Source organism: Diceros bicornis, chromosome 2 (assembly GCF_020826845.1).
Source record: "Diceros bicornis minor isolate mBicDic1 chromosome 2, mDicBic1.mat.cur, whole genome shotgun sequence".
NCBI classification, from domain to species: Eukaryota; Metazoa; Chordata; class Mammalia; order Perissodactyla; family Rhinocerotidae; genus Diceros; species Diceros bicornis.
Genome location: NC_080741.1, coordinates 20,759,049 through 20,782,474, shown reverse-complemented (window position 1 = coordinate 20,782,474; position 23,426 = coordinate 20,759,049). Strand labels below are relative to the sequence as shown.

Here is a 23,426-nt window from a genome sequence, read left to right as displayed (position 1 = left end):
TGGTACAATACAGAGTACCCACACCTGCCGGAAGGAAGCCTTGCATAGTCCCCAATCTGTAGGGTGGTCTATTTACCTGGTGCCGTCCATGGTGGGCATCAGTGACTTGACCCAAATAGTCAGTCAGGCCTCCCAGAGAGGTTTGAAAACTCCAAACAAAGTAAAGATGACAGGATTTTCTTAGAATGACTGTAAAGAGAATTCTGCCATAGGATTATAGACAGTTTACCATGAATACTTAGAGACCAAGAGCTCTGCAAGATGGGCAGTAGATACTGATAGTAGATTCTGGTTTCTGTTTGTTAAGAAACCCGTCCCCAAGCCATCATTTAAGTGTTGGGATGTTGCTCATTATTGAAAGTGGCCTGGAATTCTACTGTTTGGGGCTTTTGCAACCTGAGTGGGAGATCTGAGTTATTTTTGCCGACTTCATTCATCTTCTCCATCAGAACTCAAGCAGGAAAAGAATACTCCTGCTAGATCCTGTGATGGTTAATTTTATGTGTCAACTTGGCTAGGCTATGATGCAAAGATGTTTGATGTAACACCAGTGTAGATGTTGCTGTGAAGGTATTTTTCAGATGTGGTTAACATTTAAATCAGTAGACTTTGAGTAAAGCAAATAGCCCTCCATAATATGTCTGGGCCTCATCCAATCTGTTGATGGCATTAAGAGAAAAAGACTGAGGTTCCCCCAAGGAAGACGGAATTCTGCCTCCAGACTGCCTTGGGACTCAAGACTGCAACATTAACTCTTGCCTAGGTCTCCAGGCTGCTGGCCTGTCCTACAGATTTTGGACTTGCCAGCCCCCACAATTGCAAGAGCCAATTGCTTAAAATAAGTCTGTCTCTATCTCTCTCTTTGTCTCTCTGTCATTCTCTCTCTCTCTATGTATACACTTATACACACACACACATACAGACACACACACACACACACACATATCCTATTGGTTCTGTTGTCTGGAGAGCTCTGACTAATACAGATCCCATTAAATGTCCCCTGATCGGAGTCCCTCATTCTGGACATTTCTCTGTTTAATCAGTTCATGCTCACTTTCATGTAGGTTACAGTGCATCTTAGTTCTATGGTATTTTTCTCCCCATAAGTTTCATAAATACTTAGAATTCTAATAATATGATGTGACACTAAAAATAATTACATACTTACTCTCCCAAATACTATTTTGACCACTTGGGGAGCAGTGTGAAATTTCATTAGGATCTGACTATTCAAGTCCATATTTATCCTAATTATGAACCAAATCTTGTTACATGTGTGTTTTTCAACTTACAGTCTTTTAAAAGTAGAGGCATCACCAACTTGGATATTGGGAGAGAGTTCTAGTATAAAGTCTGTCACTGATTCATTATGTAGCCTCAGTATAATAACCTGACTATTTATACATGAAGGTAAAATGAATATTTTCCTCAAAAAATTAAAGAAAAGCTGAACTTCTTTTTGTGGCCAGCCTCCAAGATGGCCCCCAATGATTCTTGCCTCCTGATATTCATACTTCTGTATGGTCCCTTCCTGCACTGAATAGTACTGACCATACCTCTTGGATAGTATGGAAATTGCGGAGTGTGTCTTCCAAGGCTAGGTAATAAAAGATATTGCAGCTTCTGCCTTGCTCTTTTGGATCGCTGTTCTGGGGAAGGCCAGCTGCCATGTTGTGAGGACACTCAAGCTGCCCTATGGAGAGTCCATGTGCAAGGAACTGAGGCTTCCTGTTAAAAGCCACAGAATGAGCTTAGAATTGGATCTTCCAGTCCCAGTCAAACCTTCAGATGACTATAGCCCCAGATAAGTTCTTGACCAAAACCTCATGCTGGTTCCTGAACCAGAACCTCGTGGCTAAGCCACTCCTGGATTCCTGACCCATAGAAAATTATGAGATAATAAATGTTTATTATTGTTTTAAGCCATGGTATGGGGGTAATTTATTATGCAGCAATAGACAACTAATGCAGTAATTTTTGTTGAACAGCTCTTTCTAGTGACTTCACATTTTTTAAAGTTAGTTTTTAACCTCTGGTCAGTGTTCCAGACATTATTTGAAAGTGCTCTATAGTAGTCAGTGGTATGTGTGTCATGGGGACAGTGGTTGAGAAGAGGAGGAAGAGGAAGAGCTGGCATGTGGAAAAGAGGTACAGGCTGCAATGAATTGAAAATGTTGCCTTTTGCAAATGTTGTTGCGTTCGTATGTGACCAAAATGGGTGGCTACCTTCAAAGAATGGGCAAACAGAATTATGGAGTCAGCATGATTTAGTACAAATGAGCACTAGATTTGGAATCAGAAGACACCGTTTGGGATCTGCCACTTTCAAGTTAAGTTAAAGAGGTCAAATAACTCTAAATTTTATGTTCCTCCTGTCGGTGACACAGAGGGGATAACACCATGCATTTCACACCATGTTGTGAGGGAGGCTTAAGTGAAAAAATGTATTTGAGAGCACTTTGTGAATTGTGAAGGTAAGTAATTGTTGTTATCACTTACTACTGTGGGGACATGTGAATGGAAGCTTTTCTAGATTTTATAGGCTATGAAAGAGTTCCTTTTAAACTTGGATTTACTTTGCCCTCTAAGACCAGATCACACCCGACAGGAAGTAGTCGAGTTAAGAAAGGGCAGATCACCCAGGAGAAACCAACACTGCAATAGAAACTTCCCTGAGCGGGACCACAAAAATTTGCCTAGACTGATGTGTATGATAGGCTCATCCTTTAAGTAAAAGCATTTAAATGATTGCCGTGCCCACCATGCGCGCAAGATCAATGCGGTAGATTTCCCTTGTGTTTTTGTGATCACTGGCCTGTCTTGCCACATTCAGTTTTCCTGTTCACACTGGTGAGCTAAGAATGTCACAGTGCCAGCAAGCATCTTTTAGCAGTTTCCTGACTGCCTCCAGCTGGCCAGTTAACAGAGGGGTACTGCCAGTGGAAAACCAATATTTTCCAGGAGAATGGAAGTGGAAAAGATAAATTATAACTCCAGGATTTCATTGGAAAGGAAATCCCATTTGGCTCACAAGGTGTTCTCTGCCAAGAAACAAATTGCTAAATGCATTCCGATGTACCCAAGCCTCTGTTAATGAGAAAATACAGCCAAAAAATAAAAAAATAAAAAAAATAAGAGAGAAGGCAGAGGCTGCATTTTGATAGCAATTTAAATTCTTCAGCTTCATTAAAGTCTTAGTTGTAACCTCACTTCTTGACAAATCCCTGGTGGCCAGGAGCAGAAAGAAGTGGTCTATTCTCTAGTGACTCAAAGTGTGGGTCGTTGACCAGCAGCATCTCCGTCACCCCGAGCATGTCAGAAATGCAGACTCTCAGGCCCCACTCCAGACCTACCAATCAGAATCCGCATTTCATCAAGTTCCCCGGATGAGTGATGTACACACTGGTCTAGTTCATTACTCTGTGTCATGTATCTGCAAGCCTTAGAGTGGGAAAACAACCTGAAATCTAGGTCAGACTCCTGGTTTTAGGCTGGTAAGTTATTACTATCCCCATTTTACACATGAGACATCTAAGGCCCAGGGGGGAGCTGAAGATAGTTGCCTAAAGTCGGAGAACTAGGTGTCTTCTGCCACCAGACACAGCAACCGGCTATGTAGTACCAGCTCCTTCAGGGTCTCTGTTCAGTCTCCCTATATTTCCCCTCAAGAGAATGGATTTCTTGGCCTGTATTTATTTCTCTGAATCTGGTGGAGAAAAGACAAACTTTACCTACTCATTTGGCTTTTGCTCTCCAAATCAGAAGGAAAAGTTCAGAGAAATGTTATAGTTTTGCCTAAGGGAGAATCATCTTGACACACAGAATAAAAGCACAGACTCCAGAGCTCAGGGGAGACCTATTTCCAAATGGATCCTGGAGCTTATTTCTGGTGTGTGTGTGTGTGTGTGTGTGTGTGTGTGTGTGTGTGTGTGTGTAGCAGTGGGGAGCCTTTGGTGCACTGATCAAATAACTGTAGAGAGATGTCACTTGAAGAAAAACAGCAAAACCTGCTGTCCTATATATAAAAAAAGCACTGTACTGCACTTAATTTAGCCCTCCATACAGAAAGGGTCATGAATATGCATTTTGACTAAGAAAATGATTTCTTTTCACAGTCTCATGTGTGATGCTGCGGGCTAAGCTAATCAACGTGGCTAATTTTAGCCTTAGTTTTGAGGGTTTATTTTAGAAAAGGTCACAGTACTGATACTAACCTATAACTTATTGTGTGAGAGAAGAAAGCATTAAAAAGATGTAAAACCAAGCAACTGCTCCACTCCCGCCTCAAGCCTATAAATGTTTCGTCTGTATTTGAGGTTCAGTTCCACTTGCAGTCAGTGATAGGATTAAGTGGACTTGATCGCTGCTAGGCTGTGGAAGACATTGTCTACCATGAGGATCTGGAAGCTCCTTGAGCTGCCTTTCTCTGGAGTGAAGGGTGTGGGCTGGGCATATGTTAAAGCTCTACTTGTAGACACTGTGTAAAAGAAGGTGGAAAAGGTATCTTACCGATGAGAAGGTTTGACTGGATCGGTCCTTTGATGTGGCTCTGGGGGACAGGCAGAAGAGGCCCGAGGCTAGGGTGGGATTGAGTCACTGCCTCCCCCCACCCCCGCGAAGTCCAGGGCTGTGAGAGCTGGAGGACCTCCATCGGCTTGTGATTCCACCTTCTTTTTTGCAGGGGTGGGAATTGGTGGTGCTGGAGGGTGTGCTGGCCAGGGGAGGAATGGAGGATCAGAGAGGTGAAGTGACCCACATCCCAGGGCTTCAAAGAAATCTAGCCAAATTCAAGCTGGAGGCTGCGGCCCAGCAGGGCTAGATGTATGGTGGGAGGACCCTCAGGAACAGCGCTGTCCAGTGGCACTTTCTTCAATGATGGAAGTGTTCTGTAATCTTGTCACAAATGGCTTTCAAGCACTTGAAATGTGGCTAGTTCGACTGAGGAACTGAATTTGTCATTTTATTTCATTTTAATTAATTTTAATTTAAATAACTGCATGTGCCCAGTGGCTACCATATTGGACAAGGCAATTCTAGAAGGAGAGCTCTTTAAAGAAATGAAGTTGAAAGCAAGAATGAGTTCAGAGAAAAATGTAGAGTCCAGGTTACAAAAACCAAGGTTCTGATCTAAAGGTACATGTGAGAACCATCTGGAAAGTGTCAGAAAAATAAAGCTACCTGGACACAGCCCAGGGCCACCCATTCAGAATCCCTGGTGCACACCTTTAACTGAGAGCTACCATATTTGTTGCTAGGAGGACGCAGGTTTGGGAAAGTGGGTTGCACCAAAAGATAGAAGGCCTTGACTGCCAAGCTGAAGATTTTGTATTCAATTTTATTGGTCGTAGGGGAGGCATTGAAGGGGGGGAGTGACATGATGAGTGCTTTAGGCTAGACTTGTGGCAGCCTGTGTAAGGTGTGATGGAGGTGGAAGATGGGAGGTGATCACAAGAGCTGAGTGTTAAAAGATACCTGGAGTGTTCGTGTCTCCCTCGGAGTGTGAGGGTGTTCATTTCACTGGGGGTTGTTCATATTCTTCCCTGGGCTGAACATTGGTTCAAACTGTTCCCTAGCAAATACGCTGCTGCAAGCCTCCAGCCCCACTAAATGTTATGGTGATTGAAAATTACAGTCGCTTTCCATGGGTCAGGAAGGGGACTCTGTAATGAAACAGAGACGCAGCAGCCATTTGGAATAAGGAGTAACAGCCTCTCCGGGACCTCCAGCAGGGGCCCATGGTATCCATAAAGGGGGATGACTCACCGTGGGAAGTACTGATGGCTGTTCTTAGCGTGCGCCCTTCTCTCTCTATGACTTCTGGGCACTGATAAGCAATCTTAATGCTGCGAGTGGGAACTAGGACACCATGAGAACTGTATTCTAGGCCCAGCCGATGACTCATTGCATAACCCCGATAAACCATTTCATGGTTCACAGTGGGGAGGAGATGGCTTTTAGAAATTGAAAAGGAAAAATAAAATCCAATGTATGTTGAAGTTTAGGAATTGACAAAATGCCTTTTCCAGAACAGCCAAGTTTCAGAGTCAGTCCTTTTCTTCTAATAGTGCAAGGGAAGGTGTGTCCAGGGGTGAGAGACTGACTACCTTTGTTAGTTGCAGGGAGAATGGAAGGCTGGGGTTTTAGGAATGGTATTGGTCTACTTGGTGGAGTCCAGCTGTCTCCCTCAAGGACAGGTTGCCTCTACCTGAGAAGTGTTTTCTGTGCTTTTACACACCAATAATGATGTAGTCTAGACGTCAGCTTGGACCCCCTGCCCCTGGGAGATTGGGGAAGCTTGGCTCAAACTGCAGCTTGTCTAGAGCTCTCTTCCTAATTGCTGCTGCAGGCTTCCTTCTGCTTCTATCTCATGTACCGGGGCTGGCAGCCTCCATTACTGGCTCAGACAGCAAACCCAGCTTTTTCACCTGTACCAAGTGTGTGATGAGTTTAGCATCTCACAGAGCATGTGACTTTCCACCATCTCGCTGGCTCTGCCCCTCCCACTCTCCTTCCCTACCCCTTTTCTGGAGTAAGGCCAAAGCCCTCCTCTTGTCTCTGGCAGAAGGGATCATATTTTTTTTCCTTACATTCTTGTCAGGTATTTTTCTAAATACAATTGGTATGAGAACCATTAAGAAAACTAACATCTTCTAACTTCTGAAGTAATGATAGTGGTCATTTATTGAGTACCTATGATGTGCTGGAAACTATGCTACATGGAGCATTTTAAGAAGACTTTGAGCAGACCAAGTAGACTAGACCTCAAGAGATAAAAAATTCAGCTGTCTGAGATATAACTGATATCTGACAAATGACTTACTTTAACAGTATCCACAGGTGTGGGCTCTATTGTTTCCTAGAAATTCTGAGGATTAAATTTATAGTATAAAAGAATGTGACCTGGGCTGGCCCCGTGGCTTAGCAGTTAAGTGTGCACGCTCCGCTGCTGGAGGCCTGGGTTCGGATCCTGGGCGCGCACCGAGGCACCGCTTCTCCGGCCATGCTGAGGCTGCGTCCCACGTACAGCAACTAGAAGGATGTGCAGCTATGACATACAACTATCTACTAGGGCTTTGGGGGAAAATAAATAAGTAAATAAATAAAATTATAAAAAAAGAATGTGACCTTGCTGGCATCTGGCATTTTCCTTTAAGAGGTGTTTACATTATTGCATAGCACCACTTTTCTTTTATAAAATTTTATGTTACAGCTATGAGTTAAAGTATTATTGTTATTATGATACCCCCAAGTCTTTGATTGGGTTTCTTGGAAACAGAGCCTGAGATGGGTATTCCGGTGCATGTGTTTTATTGAGGGAGAGCTCTTGGGTTGGGTGGGGTGGGCGGTATGTCTAGACAGGGCAGTGGAAGGAGCTGAGCAAGGATGTGGTCTCAGCTGGAGATGAGCTGCAGCCTGATCCCACAGCAAGCTCTGGGCATGAGTGACATCACAGAGTTAGGTCCACCTTAGGTCAGTTAGTCAGTGGCCAGGACTGCCCCTGGGGTGGAGGTAAGATATAACCTCTTTGAATAAGGAAATTCTTTGATCTGAGAGCAATTGTCTGGAGAAGGGGGCATCTGTGTCCTGTAAGCAATTATTATGGGCTGAATTGTGTTCCCTTAAAATTCACATGTTGAAGCCCTGCTCCCCAGTTCTGCAGAATGTGACTGTATTTGGAGATAGAGCCTTTAAAGAGGTGATTACATTAAAATGAGGCTGTTAGGGTGGCCCTAATCCCATCTGATTAGTGTCCTTATAAGAAGAGGAGGTTAGGACACACAGAGAGACACCAGGGCACCAGAGGGTCAACCACCTCAAGCCAAGAAGAAACCAAACTTGCCAACACCTTGATCTTGGGCTTGCAGCCTCCAGAGCTATGAGAAAATACATTTCTGTTGTTTAAGCCCCCCAGTCTGTGGCATTTTGTTGTGGCAGCCCTAGCAGACTAACACAGCCAACGACACTCACAGCCACTGGAGGATGAGTGTGCCAATTATATTTTGGAGTGTGTCTGGTAAGGAAGTTTGGGTGGAACATCAATAGTATTGACTATACCCACTTACAAATTAGAAAACTGTGACCAGAGAAGTGAACTAGCCTGCCCGAGGTCACACAGCCGCTAAGCAACTGAGGCCAGATTTGAACCTCCATCTGACCTACAGCTTGTCCTCTTAATCTCTATACTATATCACCCCTCCTGGTGGGAGGAGTCTTTCTGAGAAGCAGCAGACACCACCAGCTAACTTGGGCTTCTGTCTTTTTTATCCTAATTTCTCCCCACCTTACACAAGATGGAGCTCCTTGGGGAAACTGAGGCAGCTCAGCATAGACAATGTCTGCATCTAAGTGCCTTCTCAAGGCATTGTCTTTTACCCTGTTGTTTTGAGAATGTTGTAGCATATTAATCATGGGTTTCTTCTACATATGAGAAGATGATGTCTTTGTTTAAAATGTTTTTATTAAAAAATGAATTAGGGCCATCTTTTTCACACCCACAAATGCCATTTTTAGGAAAATAAGAAATTCTGAGACCTGCCTTGTGCGTGTAATAATAACTATTGTCATTCTGAGCACCGTCACTCCTAATTTGTAATGGGAGACCATGGTCTTTGGAGAGGCCACATCAAGATCTAACAATAAATCAGTTTGTTCTTATTGTAGCCTTTGTTCAGTATTTTCTGGCTTGGTGTAATAAAGCCATTGCCTTCTTCAGAAAACTGGGAAAGAAAGGAAAAGTAAAGAAGGGCATCTCTGGGCAGCTTCCTGCTACTGAGGTCCCCTACTCCTCCCCAGCCTGCCCCACCATAGCTAAAATAAAGAGCATCCTCTCTTTATGAGGAGACTCTTTCCCCCATATGGTGGGTATAGTGAGAACCATTTTAAAAAGTATCTTGTGGGTACTGGTAACTTCCTAGGAGAAGGGGCAGAAAACTGCAAGTGAGTCTGTGGGGTTTCCCACATCACAAGTCTCTTGGCCACCCAGCTCAACAAACATTAATCAATTCTGACACTGTTACTAGATATGCAAAGAGAGGCAGGGTGATCTTGCAGCTGGAGCCGAGTCGGGGGTATCTGGAGAAAGCCCCAGTCTAACAGTGAGTTCCATCAAGCTCTGGGTAATCTTGACTGAGTCCTCCAACTTGGCAGACCTGTGGGAGATAGCTGGAAATGTTAATATGAAGAAGACACTTTCTGCGATTCAAAGTTATGACTACATCTGAGATATAAGTTCCGAGTATGTGAGAAACGGGGAGGAGAGCAGGGCTCTAATGGAAGAAATCCCTATCTCCTTCCTCTCCTCCTCCTTCCCTCTCCTGCCCCCCCCACCCCCCTCCCTCGGCCCCGCAAATAAAGGATTAGGAAATTCTTTGCATGAGATACTATGTAGTAGTTTGGAAGTCCTTATCTCTTAGAGATGTAGGCATTCATTTATTCAACAAGAAGTTTGAGCTGTGGTTAGAGATACCATGGTGAACATGGCTCCCACCCTCCAGGAGCTTACTATCTACTGGGGCTATCAGTAGAAGCTATTTTTATTTAAGTAGATATTAAGTGCTAGTCATTGTGCTAAATTAGTGGTTTATTGTGCTAAATTCTCAAACTTAAAGGTGCACCAGGATCCCCTGGAGGGCTCGTTAAAATGCAGGTTGCTGGACCCCCACCCCAGTTTCTGATTCTGTAGGTCCGAGAGGCCTGAGAATTTGCATTTGTGTTAAGATCCGAGGTGATGCTGGTGCTGCTGTTCTGGGGACCACCCTTTGAGAACCATTCTGCTAAGCTCTTTACCTCCATTTGCTCAAGGCATACCGATGGTTAGAATCTAGGATGATGGTAGATGCAGGGGCTGAGATATTCCTTACACATAACTAAGTTCCTTTAAAGGAAACCTGGTTTTGCGTTTAGGCAAAGTTCTTGTACTATTGGCTCGTTAAAAAAAAAATTCTTTAACACCTTTCCTGTTCATTTTAGAAGAAAGACCTGGTGTGATAATAGTATCGGGGAATTTCTCATTCAAAAATTACACTTGGGGGCCGGCCCCCTGGCTTAGCGGTTAAGTGCGCGTGCTCTGCTGCTGGCGCCCCAGGTTCGATCCCGGGCGCGCACCGCTGCACCGCTTGTCCGGCCATGCTGCGGCCGCGTCCCACATACACCAACTAGAACGATGTGCAGCTATGACATACAACTATCTACTGGGTCTTTGGGGGGAAAAAATAAATAAATAAAATTTAAAAAGAAATTACACTTGTATGTCATTTTCTCCTTGAAGGTCCTATAAGATAGAGCACTAGTTCTCAAAGTGTGTTGCCAGACTAGCAGCATCATTATGTAGAATCTTAGGCCCCGCCTGAGATCTACTGGATCTGAAGCACTGGGCATGGGGGCCAGGAATCTGTTTTAATAAGGCCTCCAGGAAATCCTGCTGCACACTCCAGTTTGAGCACATCTGAGATAGAGGGTAGTGTTACTTGGGCTGAGTCTGAGTGAGGGCCCGGGCATTCAGTATTCCCAGCTCCCTTCAGACGATTTACCAGGATGACAAAGTTTCAGTTTTTCTATCCATAAGTCAAAAGTCTATCCCTTGTTGTCCAACACCTGTCAGAATTACGGGGAAGACAATCATGACTTTTATCGGTGACGTGGTTTTACTAGCAAAGATGAAAATTCCTAGCTAAGCATAAAATAGCACTAATTCAGTGGAAGAAAGATAGGATTCAGGTCATTTTCATTCTAGTCTAGTGTCCACCATGCGTATAGCTGTGTGACCTTTGGTTGGTTATTAGCCTGTCTGAGCCTCACTTTCATTATCTGAAAAATGACATAAAAATGTTGCCCTGGTGTAACTTGAATACTTGTTGCAATGATCAAGTGGAATAATGGATATGAATGTGCTTTTACAAACTGTAAAGTGCTGTAACTTTGGACTGCTCGCTCATAGCTTTGTTCTTCCTTCCCCATCAATAAAATGGGAATAGTCTCGTATAACTCCATAGAGATTATGAGTAGTTGAGGCAACTAATGGTATAACAATTTGAGCTCTTCCAAAGTAAAGTTTATTTTTTCATTTTTTTGTCTGTAACATACAAATGTTGGAAGATGTATAGATAATATAAAGACATATTTTATTATAGTGTTTCTATATAGTATATGATAGTGCTTTTATTTGAACTAGTCACGTCCTAGAGCAGTGGTTTTCAAATTGTGGCCCCTGGACCAGCAGCACCAGCTTCCCCTGGGAACTTGTTAAAAATGCACATTTTCAGGCCTCGCCCCAGACCTACTGAATGAGCAACTCTGGGTGGGGCCAGCGATCCATGGTTTATCAAGCCCTGCAGGTGATCCTGATGCTCACTTAAGTCATAGAGTAAGGGACTTATTAGGGTCTTAATTGAAGTGTATGGCAAAGAGCATCCTTTTCCTAGAACAGGGTGATTGCTTCTCTTTTTTCTCCAGCATGGGTTTGCAACATCTGTGTTCAAGCTCAGGCAGCCATCACTGGATTCCTTCATAAACACGCTCTGTCACTGCCCACCCAGTGTGGTGGAGATCTGGAATGCCACTCCAGTGCTTCTGTTAACAGGCTGACTTCAGGGTGCAAGGAAATTAAAACTATTTATCACAGACTATTTTTCCTTCGATGACAGGAGAAATGAGCCTTAGCCTAACAAGGCTTCAAATTGGGCCTATGTACGAAAAACGCACAGCTTGACAAACACGGTTTGAGCAGACTTAAATTCTTTTGACTTTTCCCTTTGAAAGTGAACCCTTTTCTGAGCTGCACCAAGTTAGTGGTACTTGCTGAAGAAATACTGGAGATGGATTCATCCCACTCTCTTCCACAATTAAGCATATGTGGCAGGATGGCACATTCCCCCTGACCATTTTTCCCCTTCCTCTCCTTCCTGGGAGGGGACTTTGCACAAGGAGCCATGCTATGGGAGGAGGGGCTTAATATTTAACAAGAGAAAGGTGTATCTGTGTTGTAGAGCTGTTGTGTGATCCGGCCCACTGCCTGCTTTTGTCAATAAAATTTTACTGGAACACAGCCACACTCATTTGTTTATGTATCGTCTGTGTCTGCTTTCAGACTACAAAGAGTTGGGTAGTTGTGACAGGGACTGTTTTACCTGCAAAACCTAACATTTTTACTATCTAGCCCTTTACGGTACAAGTTTGTTAACCCCTGTTGTAGAGGTTCCCTCTGAGCTGCCTGGAGGCAACCTAGATGGAACCAGTGGACAGGAAGGACGATGGGAGGAGACCAGAGTGGCGAAATGCCCGAGGGTCCCTCTGGAGCCCAGCAGAAGGGAAACCAGACAGAGGAGTGATTCCTTATTGCCCATTTGAATTGGGTACCATATGGATTTTGAGAAGTGATTCTATTTAATATATATATATAAAATTAAACTTGGTATATATTTATGATTGTCTAATATTTGTATTTCTTCCTGGTGTTGAGGATTACAGGCAAAACTACAGAGTTTTATGTTAAATGTTAGTAACTAACATTTATTGGGTACATACCATGTGCACAATGCTTTGTGTCCATTATACTATTTAATGTTCACAACAGTTCTATGAGGTGAGTACTATCATCCCTTTTTTTTTTTTTTTTTTTTTGTGAGGAGATCAGTCCTGTGCTAACATCTGCCAATCCTCCTCTTTTTTTGCTGAGGAAGACTGGCCCTGGGCTAACATCTGTACCCATCTTCCTCCACTTTATATGGGACGCCACCACAGCATGGCTTGCCAAGCAGCGCGTTGGTGCATGCCCAGGATCCGAACCGGCGAACCCCGGGCCGCCGCAACAGAGCGCGTGCGCTTGACTGCTTGCGCCACCAGGCCGGCCCTCGTGTCATCCCATTTTTCATCAGATGAGAAAATTGAAGTGCAGAAAGTTTAAATAATGCCTAATGTTATGGAGCTGATGTTAGAGCCTTGATTTAAATGTAGGTCTTTTTGATGCCAAAGCTAGCCTTCTAAACCAGTATTTTTCAAATGGTGGATTGAGAAATCAGTTTAGCAAGTTGCAACTAGCATTTTAAAGAGGATTGAATAGAATGCAGAATACCAGAGTGTGCCATATGTAGTATGGGTATATCTTGATGCATGAAACTTTTGTTTCAACTATAAAGATATATGTATATATACACACACATACACAAATGTAAGCACATTTCTGTGAACTGGGCAACAATGTAAATGATATTTCTTACTGTGTCATAGTCAAGTTGGAAAGCAAATATTCTTGCCTGAAGGTGGGGGAGGGGGAGGAATAGAGAGAGAGGTAGAGCAAGAGGGAGAAAATACGAATGAATAAGTGAGTGAATAACTGTCAGAGAGAGACTCAGGGAGAGGAAGAGGAAACGGGAGGAAGTGGGGAGAGAGAGAGAGAAAGGACAACCCTGTGAAAGAGACATGGAGATTCAGGGAGAGGCGGTGGGGAGGAAGAGAGGCAGGAGGTCTTACAGTTCTGTCCACCTTTCCACTCAGCGAGCGTATGTCCCTACTTAAGGGCAAAACTGCAGACGCAAATCGTCCTCTCAGTGGATTTTAGTTTTTATATACTTCTCTTGCTGTGATCCTCTTGTCATTCTGAGTGTCAATTGAACTTTTTTATAAAACATGGTGCCTAGATACAAATAACCAATTTCATCTGGTGCTCAGCTGAAAATCAGTGATCTGAAGGGAAAACAGGCTGTGTTGGAGTTGCCGAGAGAAAGTATGAGATCCCCGAAGTGCCCCTCCCTAAGGAATTGGCAGAGGCAGTTTTGAATGTATGTAATTTTTGTATTTTGAGCTGATTAGCTTTAATTCCATGGTACTGCCTCTTCTGTTTTACGGGAAACCATGAGTAGCAAAGATTTAAAGTATCCCATTGTCAGGGAATTCTATATCCACTAAGTATTTTACTCTCAAAGGATTCTGGAATCAGTTAAGGAAAAGTTCATTTTTACAGATGTGGAAATTGAGTGAACATGTGTATAAAGTTTCCCTATATACAAATGCTTTCATAAAAATCATTGACTCTTCACTGACTCTTCATAGTTACCTGGCTAGATTACCCTTCTGTCAGTTTTACTGGAGAAATTGGAGCTCAGTAAGTTCAAATCCTTTGCCCAGGTTCTCATCTAAGAGGTGGGAGAGCTAGATTCAAACCTTGATTCTCTGACCCCAAATTTTATATTTTCCCACTAGACATCAAATAGCAACAATGGGATGAAAAACAGTGTTTCGTGTTACAATTTAGAAGAATAATTTTGTTTGTAAGTCAGAGTATGGTGCAAAGCCTAAAATGCCCATGGTTTTAATTTGGTAGAGTATCATTATGTAATTTCCTCTTCTCCCTAAGGACATTTCTCTATTCGTAGGCCCTCGTTAGCAAACTAAGTTGATATCACTATGCATTTTGTGATCCATTCTTGGCCTTTCTTGGTTGAAGACCATTATAAGGACTAACTATATTTTTAGTTAGTAATAATATTACATCAGGTAACTTAGGTAGCCACTTCTTGGCATCAGCTTAAGTAGATGATCTTTCCTTTTTTTTTTTTAAATTAATGCCATGTGTAGGTGTAAGTAGAGCCCCAGAGTGAACTCCATCTCAAAAGCCTTCGTAGCCTATTAGAAAGAATTGTAATATTTTCCTCCATTTGCCAAAATGCCATTGCTATTTATCCTATCCATCTTGCCTGGTCTCACCACCCTATATTTTCTTTAAGAAAGAAATTCCCAGGAAGAATGCTGACATAATTCCACTCCAACTGCCTCTGGAAAAACTTTATGTGGGTGTGTAATAGGGTTCTGCAGCCAAACTATCTTATCCTACTTTTGCTCCTAAATCCCCTCATTTGTAATAAGGATTCTTGTCTCCAAATGTAAAGGCTTTAAAGGAGATCATTTCTTCTTGTTTCATGGTTTTATTCTTCTATTTTCAAAATATATTGAAGATGGTTGCATCTCTTGTTTCCTCTACCGGTTTAATTTTGCTGAGTATTTGTTACGTTCAACCAGATACTTTCAGAAGCTAAGATTCAGCTCTACACTCTGTGAAAACTTTGTCAGTGCAAACAAAATGTACATCCCTGGGAAAACATGGGAGATCATAGCCTCATTATAATTTTAGTGACTGTGGGACCTGATTGTTGTTTATTCTTTATTTCAGAGATCCCAGAAGACCCCCTTATGGCTGAAGAGTATTATGCTGACGCATTTGATTCCTGTTCTGAAGAAAGTGAGGAGGAGGAGGAAGAAGAAATAGTGTTCTCAGGACCGGAGGAAGCGGTCAAGGATGAGGGACCCCAGCCAGCTTACCGAACAAACCAACAGGTACCTGCTGCTCCCCAGCAGAAGCAGTGGAACTGTCCGAGGTACTGATCAGGCTGTGACGTCCTGGAGAGAGTTAAGGAAGTCTTAGAATCTGAAGTGGGGGATGTGGGACTAGGGTTTGTCATAAAGGCTCCATGTGATAAGTCTTGATTTCCAGAGTCCAGGGGCAGGCAGGGCCCCATGGGATTCTGAGAATCTGGTCTGGACCATGTTGATGAGGGAAGGGCTGGAGCACCCAGTCCTTATTCAGGTGGAAAGATGATACGCACTACACTGTTTGTATACTGAGGAGCACCCCGTATACAGCTGTCAAATAAACAATGCAAGTGTCTCTTTAGCAGAGAGAAGAGGATTTTTAAAAATATACTTTTCTGCCTGGTAATCAGATTTGTGAGTCATGTCCCAGTGCACAAATTAGTTCTGGGGATGAGGCCCAGAGATCCTGGGCTTAGGGGAGGATCTTTCTGGCCGCTCCCAGCCTCTGAGGGCACATCTTTATGTGCAGCGCTGAGGTCTCTGAGTATATGCCCTTGCCGTAGAGGTCTTTAACAATAGCAAGACTAAGGCCCCCCTGGGCTGTAGACTGAGGAGCACCCTTGGCCATTTCTTTGTTGGGTGTCTGTAGGTGAGGAGAAAAGCAAGATGTGAGGAGAAATCAGATAGCTTCGGGAAATTTATGCTCATATATTCATTTTCTTCTTAGGCCATAACCTGGTAACCTTTCCAATCCCAAACTTCCATAAGGTACAGAAGCTTTTTATTAAATAGAAACCATTAAGCTAGTAAAATAAAAGTCAATCAAGGGGTCAGCCTGAGCCAATGGAAACTTAATTTAAGAGGATTAGTGGAAGGTTGGACGCAATCCAGTCAACCATTTTTAATGAAAACTAAGTAATACATCATAATATTCAATCAATAAAACCAATAAGAAATGTTCTCAAGTTCTATAAGAAAAAGAGAGAGAGGCAGGGAGAAGAGAAGTAGAATGGTATGGATCTGGGGCTAAACAGGGAGAGGGATGAGAGAAAGAGAAAGGATGAGAGAGAGAGATTAAGAGACAAATACACAAAGAGAGAAACAAATAAATGTTGAGAAAAATATAGAGTCAGGGGGAGGGCAATTTAGAATGCCAAAATAAAAACACTTTCCTTATACCATTTCCCCATTTTTTCAATGGACTGTTGGAATTGAAACAGTCCTACCACAAATTGAAAATACAATTTCCATTTGCTTTTGTGCTGCTGTCCTGAACAACTGAGACAAATATTATTTCAATATTACAAAACCTTAATTCTGTGCCTATGGTTGCAAACCACACGATATGCAAAACACATACTCAATTTTTGCCCAAAGCCACAAGTGGTAAAATTTTAACTACCAATGTTATTACTTAAAAATGTTTTTTAATAAAATAAAACTAACTCAGAAAACCACATGAATAAAATATATGGCAAACACACCCAGGTCAAGAAATAGAACTTGTCTGGCCACTCCAGAAGTCCAGTCTTTGGCATACTTGTTGGAACACAAGGTTGGAAATCAGACTCCTGTATATGAGTCTAGCCCTTGTCACTTGCAGGTTATGTTACCTTGTGTAAGTTACTAAACTTCACTGTGACTCAGTTTTCTCATCTGTAAAATGGGAGAATAGAGTTCCTACCTCATAGAGTAGTTTTGAGGATTAAATGAAGTAATCCATGTAAAGTACTTAGACTAGTACCCAGAATTTAATAAAGTAATTAATAATAAGATATTAGCTATTATTGTTATGAAGTTACTGAGCCATCATGTGGTCTTTTTATGATATTGCCAAAACTCTTTAATGTTAAAGTCAAATTTTACAACTGCACTATAAAAAAAAAATCCTTTCTTCTTATTTCTTAGGGCAGATGATAAAATATAGGGCAGCAATTTTGCTCACTGGGCTGTGCGTTTGTCCCATATTATATGATAGATTGTGACTGATTTTAAATAATCTGTTAGGACAAGATGCTAGGGCCTCTCACATACCGGATGGTGTTTTGTCTCACAAAACTCTGTTGGGTAGTTATTCTTATCTCTATTTTCCAGATGAGGAAACTGAGTTTCCAAGAGAGAAGTAACTTGCCCGTTGCCACACAGCTAGGGAAGCATCCTTCAGGCCCGAGTCTATCACATTCCCAAGCTAAGGTTTCTTTCTAATACCGAAGGCACGTCGACCAAGAGTGGACCTGGCATAATAGAAACAGGAGTGGATATCACAATTGAGTAATTTGTATTAGAGATACGTAATTACAACCCCATTTGCTTTTCCTAGTAACTTGGTATAATTTCCACTTCCCCAAAAGTGGTGGGTGTGGGATTGTGGTGGGTGTTGACCCTTCCTTTTTTAGGTTATTTTATTAGCAACACACGCATTATAATTACAGAACTCTGTGCTGAGACCCAGTCACTGTCGGCGTGGTGAACTGGGTGAAACCTGTAGCCATCACTGGGATTTTCCACTTTTCCTGTCTCCCCAGTCTTGCCCTTGACCCCTGAGTGTGCCAGGCTCTGCTTAAGTGATAACTCGTGGCTGTTATGTGAGTAATCAGATAAAAGTTGATTCCCCTTTCTTCAGAGGGGACAAAAGTCACATAGTTTTTATTTTGATAGAAGAAGTGCTTTCAAAAAGAAAAGCAGCCATGGGCTTCATTGGGATGGATTACTGAGTCCCTGTTATGAGAGGTTTGGGAGATTCCATTGGAGATGTAAAAGAAACTTTCCACTCCAAACAAACGGACTGAAGGTATATTTTATTATATAGAGGATAGTAAAGGCAATAGTCCGCAAACAGATCTGAATAGGTCAAATATTAAGAGGGAAAAACATCAGCTCGACTGGAAAGGGAAAACATACACATCGACTGAGATGGCAGCAGATTCGAATAGATCATATAATGAGAGGGAAAAACATCAGATCGATTGGAAAGGGAAAACATCCACATTGACTGAAGGGAAATGACACAAATCAACTGGAAAGAGAAATACCAGGTTGACCGAAAAGAGGACACATCAGATTGGTTACTCACAACATCCACACCCCACTGCCGGGGAGAGTCCCTACAATTGACATGGCTGGGAGGGAATCCGATCATCAGAAGTCCTGGGCAGGGCATCCCCTCCACAGGTGAGACTCTCACCAGGCTTCAAGCTCCAGCAGTTTATATAGCCTCGGTAGTTTCCAGCGTAAACAGTTACAGAGTCTACAGAGCAAGCATTCAATGTTCCCATGCACAAATGGTTGTCAGTGGCATATGTGTACTGAGCCTCCTGGCTATCGTCCCAGCCCGGCAGTTGTGTACGTGCATTGTTTTCCCTGGGTATCCTCCCAGGCCGGCACAGATGTCCAGTCTGCCTCGGGCTGCGATGACCAAAGGACCTTAAAATGTTACAAATTGCAACTATCTCCATGGGAGAAAGGCCAGTTCCTAGGAAAAAGGCCAGTTCCCACCACACAGAAAGCAGCTTTATATTTCTTTGTGTGCTGGTGGCTGTAGGTCAATGGAGCGGCCAAATATGGCTGCACTCATGTCAAGACAGTCCCTTGGGCCACCCATGACAATCTTTTCAACAGCATCATTTCCAAAGTACAGTTTTATTAAACACCTAATTGCTGTTGATCGTCAGTTACTTCTCTGCTGTGATAAGCAGAGCGTCAATAACACCTTTATCACAAGCCATTATCATATTGTTGATAGCTGCTCTGTGAAGTCTGTGGTGACTGAATTGGAACCAGCCTCTTAGATCTCAGGAGAATGGAGTTTATAGCTGTCATCATAACAGAGTTCTCAACAGTGTTTATGGGACCTGTCACTGAAAAGTGTTTCATGTGCTCTAATGGACATGTTTTAGGGCTGCAGGCTGACGGATGTTTTCACAGACTCTTCTGTCTTTCCCTTACTGCCTGACCATCATTTTCCTTTCCGTGACTAATCAATGTCCTGTGTGCACCAGTATTACACATACTAGGTGGCTCATAATGACTTGACACAGAACTCCTTCAGGAAAGGCTCTGTTTAATGAATATGGCTTTCACTGATGCTGGTTTTAAGAAGACTCTTAGGACCATGGTGTTTGTTCGTCCTAAGATGAAGGGCTGCAGAGTTCCGTTTTCCCAGCTAATTCTGAAGTTTTCAATATATTTCACCAAATTGTCTAGTGGTTTTGAAATTCTCTCTGCACAGTGAAGCACTAGAAAAAGCAGGAATGATCATCTGCTTGGAACAGTGCCGCATGGGCAGAAAAATGGATGCAGGCTAGGCAAGGCCTAAGATTCTACGGAGGACTCTTGGATCAGAACGTCACAAGAGTGGGTGCCTCTAAGAGTCTCTTCCGTTAGTGGAGTCATTAGTTTAATCAAATCATAATTACTATAACAATAACAGCTAACATTTTCAGAACCTTCATTCTATGCCCAGTACTTTATATGCTGTCAGTTCAGGTCCTCTGGGAAACAGATGACAAGACAGAATTAGAAATTAAAGAGAAATCCCTGTCAGGTAGGCAGGGAGAGCCTCAAACCATGATGCGGGCCTACATCTTTGTGGGTAAGGATGGAAAGAAAGGAAGGAGGATTGGGTGAGAGCTGCAGACTGCGGTGCAGCTCTGAAAAAGTCTTGGCCAGGCCAACAGGGAGCCCCAGGGCAAAGACTGCTCGTTAGAAGAGTCCATATTGGGCAGGAATGGCCTGGCTCTAGAATCCCTACCAGGCTTGCATTGCTGGGAGCTGCCTGGGAAGAGTGTGGCCTTAGCCTGAACACTGCAATGGATCCTGAAGGCACAGCAGCTGGAGGCTGCCGCTCACTGCACGACTTGCTGCAGGCATGCTCTTGAAGAGTCATGTGAGTGGCACACCTCCATGGCTGCCTCAGATGCCTTATTGCTTTAATTCTTGCAACGACCTTTTAATGTGTGTGTTTTAGTTGAACTGCATCCAACTAGAATTTAGCTGGCTGGAATTCAAATAAGAGAGAAGGTGAAGGTGAGGAAGAAGGTAAGAGTGGGAAAAAGGAAGAGAGCATGAGCTGAGATTTCAGGCAATTCTCCCTTCCATTTTAGTCAAGCAGTGAATGCCCTGGAGTGAAGAATGAGCCCAGAGCTATAAATCCAGAGTCCCCCCCACTGCATCTCGGTTCCTGTGTGTCGCTCAGATTGTGAACCTCTTGTTGCTTTGAATTATTGCCCTAGACTTATAATATTTAAAGATACATGTTTTTCATACAATGCAGTCCCTAAGCACAAGTCAACTATTTCATTTGGGGCTCAAAAAAGAAACAGCATGTTTTTTCTATAATTGATGATTATATTAAGCACTGACTTTAAAACCCAGGTCCCTTGAAAGATGAAATTGTTGTGATATCTTAACTTTTCACAAGAGGAAACTGAGCTTAGTGAGGCAAATAACTTCTCCAAGGCCACTCAGCTAATAAGTAACTGGACTATCTGACTCTATTTTTATTTATTCATTTTTTAATTTTTATTTATTTATTTTTTTTGTGAGGAAGACCAGCCCTGAGCTAACATCCGATGCCAATCCTCCTCTTTTTTGCTGAGGAAGACTGGCCCTGGGCTAACATCCGTGCCCATCTTCCTCTACTTTATATGGGATGCCGCCACAGCATGGCTTAACAAGCAGTGCATCGGGGCACACCCGGGATTCGAACCGGCGAACCCTGGGCCGCCACAGCGGAGCGTGCGCACCTAACCGCTTGCGCCACGGGCCGGCCCCTGTCTGACTCCATTTTTAGCCACTCCCTTCTACGGTCTTCTCCCTGCACAACAATTATAATCCCTCCTCCTCCGTGATAACTGAGTAGACACACCAGGTGCAAGGGGATAGCTGAGGGGCTGCTGCATTTTCTGGTCCTTTGGCAAGACTTGCGATACTGAACAGAATTACTGAGATAAAAACAAGGGAAAATTTAGACCAGTTCTAGGAAAAGTGCTGAGTTATGAACATTAAAACAAAAAAGAGCCTGCCTCTCACATCTATTATGAGGTGCAGATCTCTCTCCTCCTACTGTTTTTTTATTTTTATTTTTATAGAAGGTGCCAGAACTCATGAGTTTAAATAGTGGGGCTGATTTACCTGCTACTTTTCATGATCTGACTTAATTAATTTAATTTCATACCTGGGAAGAAACACTTTTTGTCTTGAGTTGACCTTAGAGGGCATCGGTTCTAAGAAGCAGCCAGCCCAGCCATTGAAGGCCGTTGAATCATTTCTCCATCAACATCCCCCCGGCCTGGGTCCCCGGCCAGAAAGCAGCCAGCCTTGCTAAGGTGTTAGTGAATACTAGCAGTGTGATATGTCATTCCTTCCAGGTAACGGGCCTTCCGTGGACCCAGTGTGTGCTGCTCAAGAGAGTGACTTTGATGTGACATTTCCACCCCCGCCCCTCTTCCAGCTCTCATTTTGTCATGGGTGTTCCCCCTTCTGTCTCTAACATTTCTTATCCAGAATAAAGTGTAGCTCATCGCTGGTCAGACTGGGACCAGCCAAACCTTGCTCTGGGACATAGCACACTGGGCTTTGTAGAAGGCTTGAGTCTCTAAATCTTTTAAATTAGATCCATTCATGTTTAGGATCACATCTATATTTTTTCCCCAATACCAAAGCAGGGAGGGAAAAGAGGGAAGGTGATAGGGTAGATAAAGAGTGAGCAAAACTGGGCAGAAGTGCAGAGTCTGTGCCGTCCTTTCATGTGGAGGGTGGGAGGTCACCAGCCTCCACCACCTCCCTGTTGGTGGATGAGCTGAGGTTCACAGGCGGATGAGGGAGCGAGGGGACAACGACCTACGCTGTGCTCTGCTGTGCTGCTCCTGGAGCTGCCGGGGGAGAGTGGTGGAGAGGTTTATGCTGATTTTTACGGAGCTGATAAAACTAGTTGGAATGGCACTTTTGGGGCTTTTCTTGACAACACTCCCACCCCAACACCAATTCCTGTCTCCCCAAGCTATCATCAGAGTCAAGGTGCCCCGACCATACAGGACACAAAAGAATCTGCAATATGACATATGACATATCCTCCTAAACAGCCTTTGCAGACCAAAGGCCCATTCCACTATTTTGTGATTCAATTATACAGAGAAATTTAATTTTACTTTCTGAATATTTTACTCATCTGGGAGAGTGAATACCATGTCATGGTGTCCAGTCCAGGAGGAAAGGAGTGGGACCCATCTGGGGGGCCAGGGGGTGGTCCTTCCTCTATAACCTGCTAATCTGGAAGCACGCGGGGCCACATCGTGCCAGAGAAAACAATAGTCACGGTTAGTAAAGCAGAGCTGCCTGGCAGCATGCCGGGTGCCGTGCTAAGTCCTTCCTGTGCCTTATCCCACTCTATACCCACACACTGTATGGGGTTAACATCTCCCATCTCATTTTACAAATGAGGAAACTGTGAAGCAGAGAGAATAACTAATTTCAACCTAGGTCACCTAGTCCATCCACAGAGCTGGGATTCAAACCAGTAAATACTGACTGTGTCAACGAGTAGATATTTGGGGTAAATATAGAACTTAATGTAAAAGTTAGAAAAAGAGATGCTTGGGACCTTAGGGACAGCTCCAAAATGTGTGAAAATGGAACATGATCTGATGATTTAAAATCACACATAAAACACAAGGCCAAGTTTTCCACTTGCTCTGTGGGATTTAAATAGGAATAAAATTAGAACTGGAGTCGAAAATAGTAATCTGCAATAAAGAAGTATTTATCATGAGGGTTACCTTTTGGAACATGAGAGTTCTCTCTCTTTTTGTTCCAATAAACTTCGCTCACATTGCAGGACTTTCTTCCCTGGACTATTGGACATGTGGCATGTGAAGAGATAAGCAGTTAATGAAGAGCATGTGAGCTGTGGGAGGGACGGGTTGACTGGAGGCAGGCTCCCCTGCACACTGCTGGCTCTAGAAACGGACCACAGCAAAGGAGCACCAGCCTCACCAGCTCCTGAAAAATCCATTGCCCACGATCTTGGGTAGGCATCATGACGCTACTCCGTCATCCCTGCTTTCTTTCTTCTTCACTTCATCTTTTAAATTTACAAACTGTAATCCAGAATGTCTTCAGAG

At 43.3% G+C, this 23,426-nt stretch overlaps 1 protein-coding gene across 1 annotated transcript in view; it reads left to right on the top strand.

The window, feature by feature from the left end:
- The window catches only part of NEK11 (NIMA related kinase 11), a 226,080-nt gene that overhangs the window by 128,529 nt on the left and 74,125 nt on the right, over positions 1-23,426 (top strand). The window contains exon 14 of the mRNA XM_058553246.1: positions 15,167-15,330. Within this exon, the coding sequence (XP_058409229.1) occupies positions 15,167-15,330 (164 nt within the window). The remainder of the gene's footprint in view (positions 1-15,166; positions 15,331-23,426) is intronic.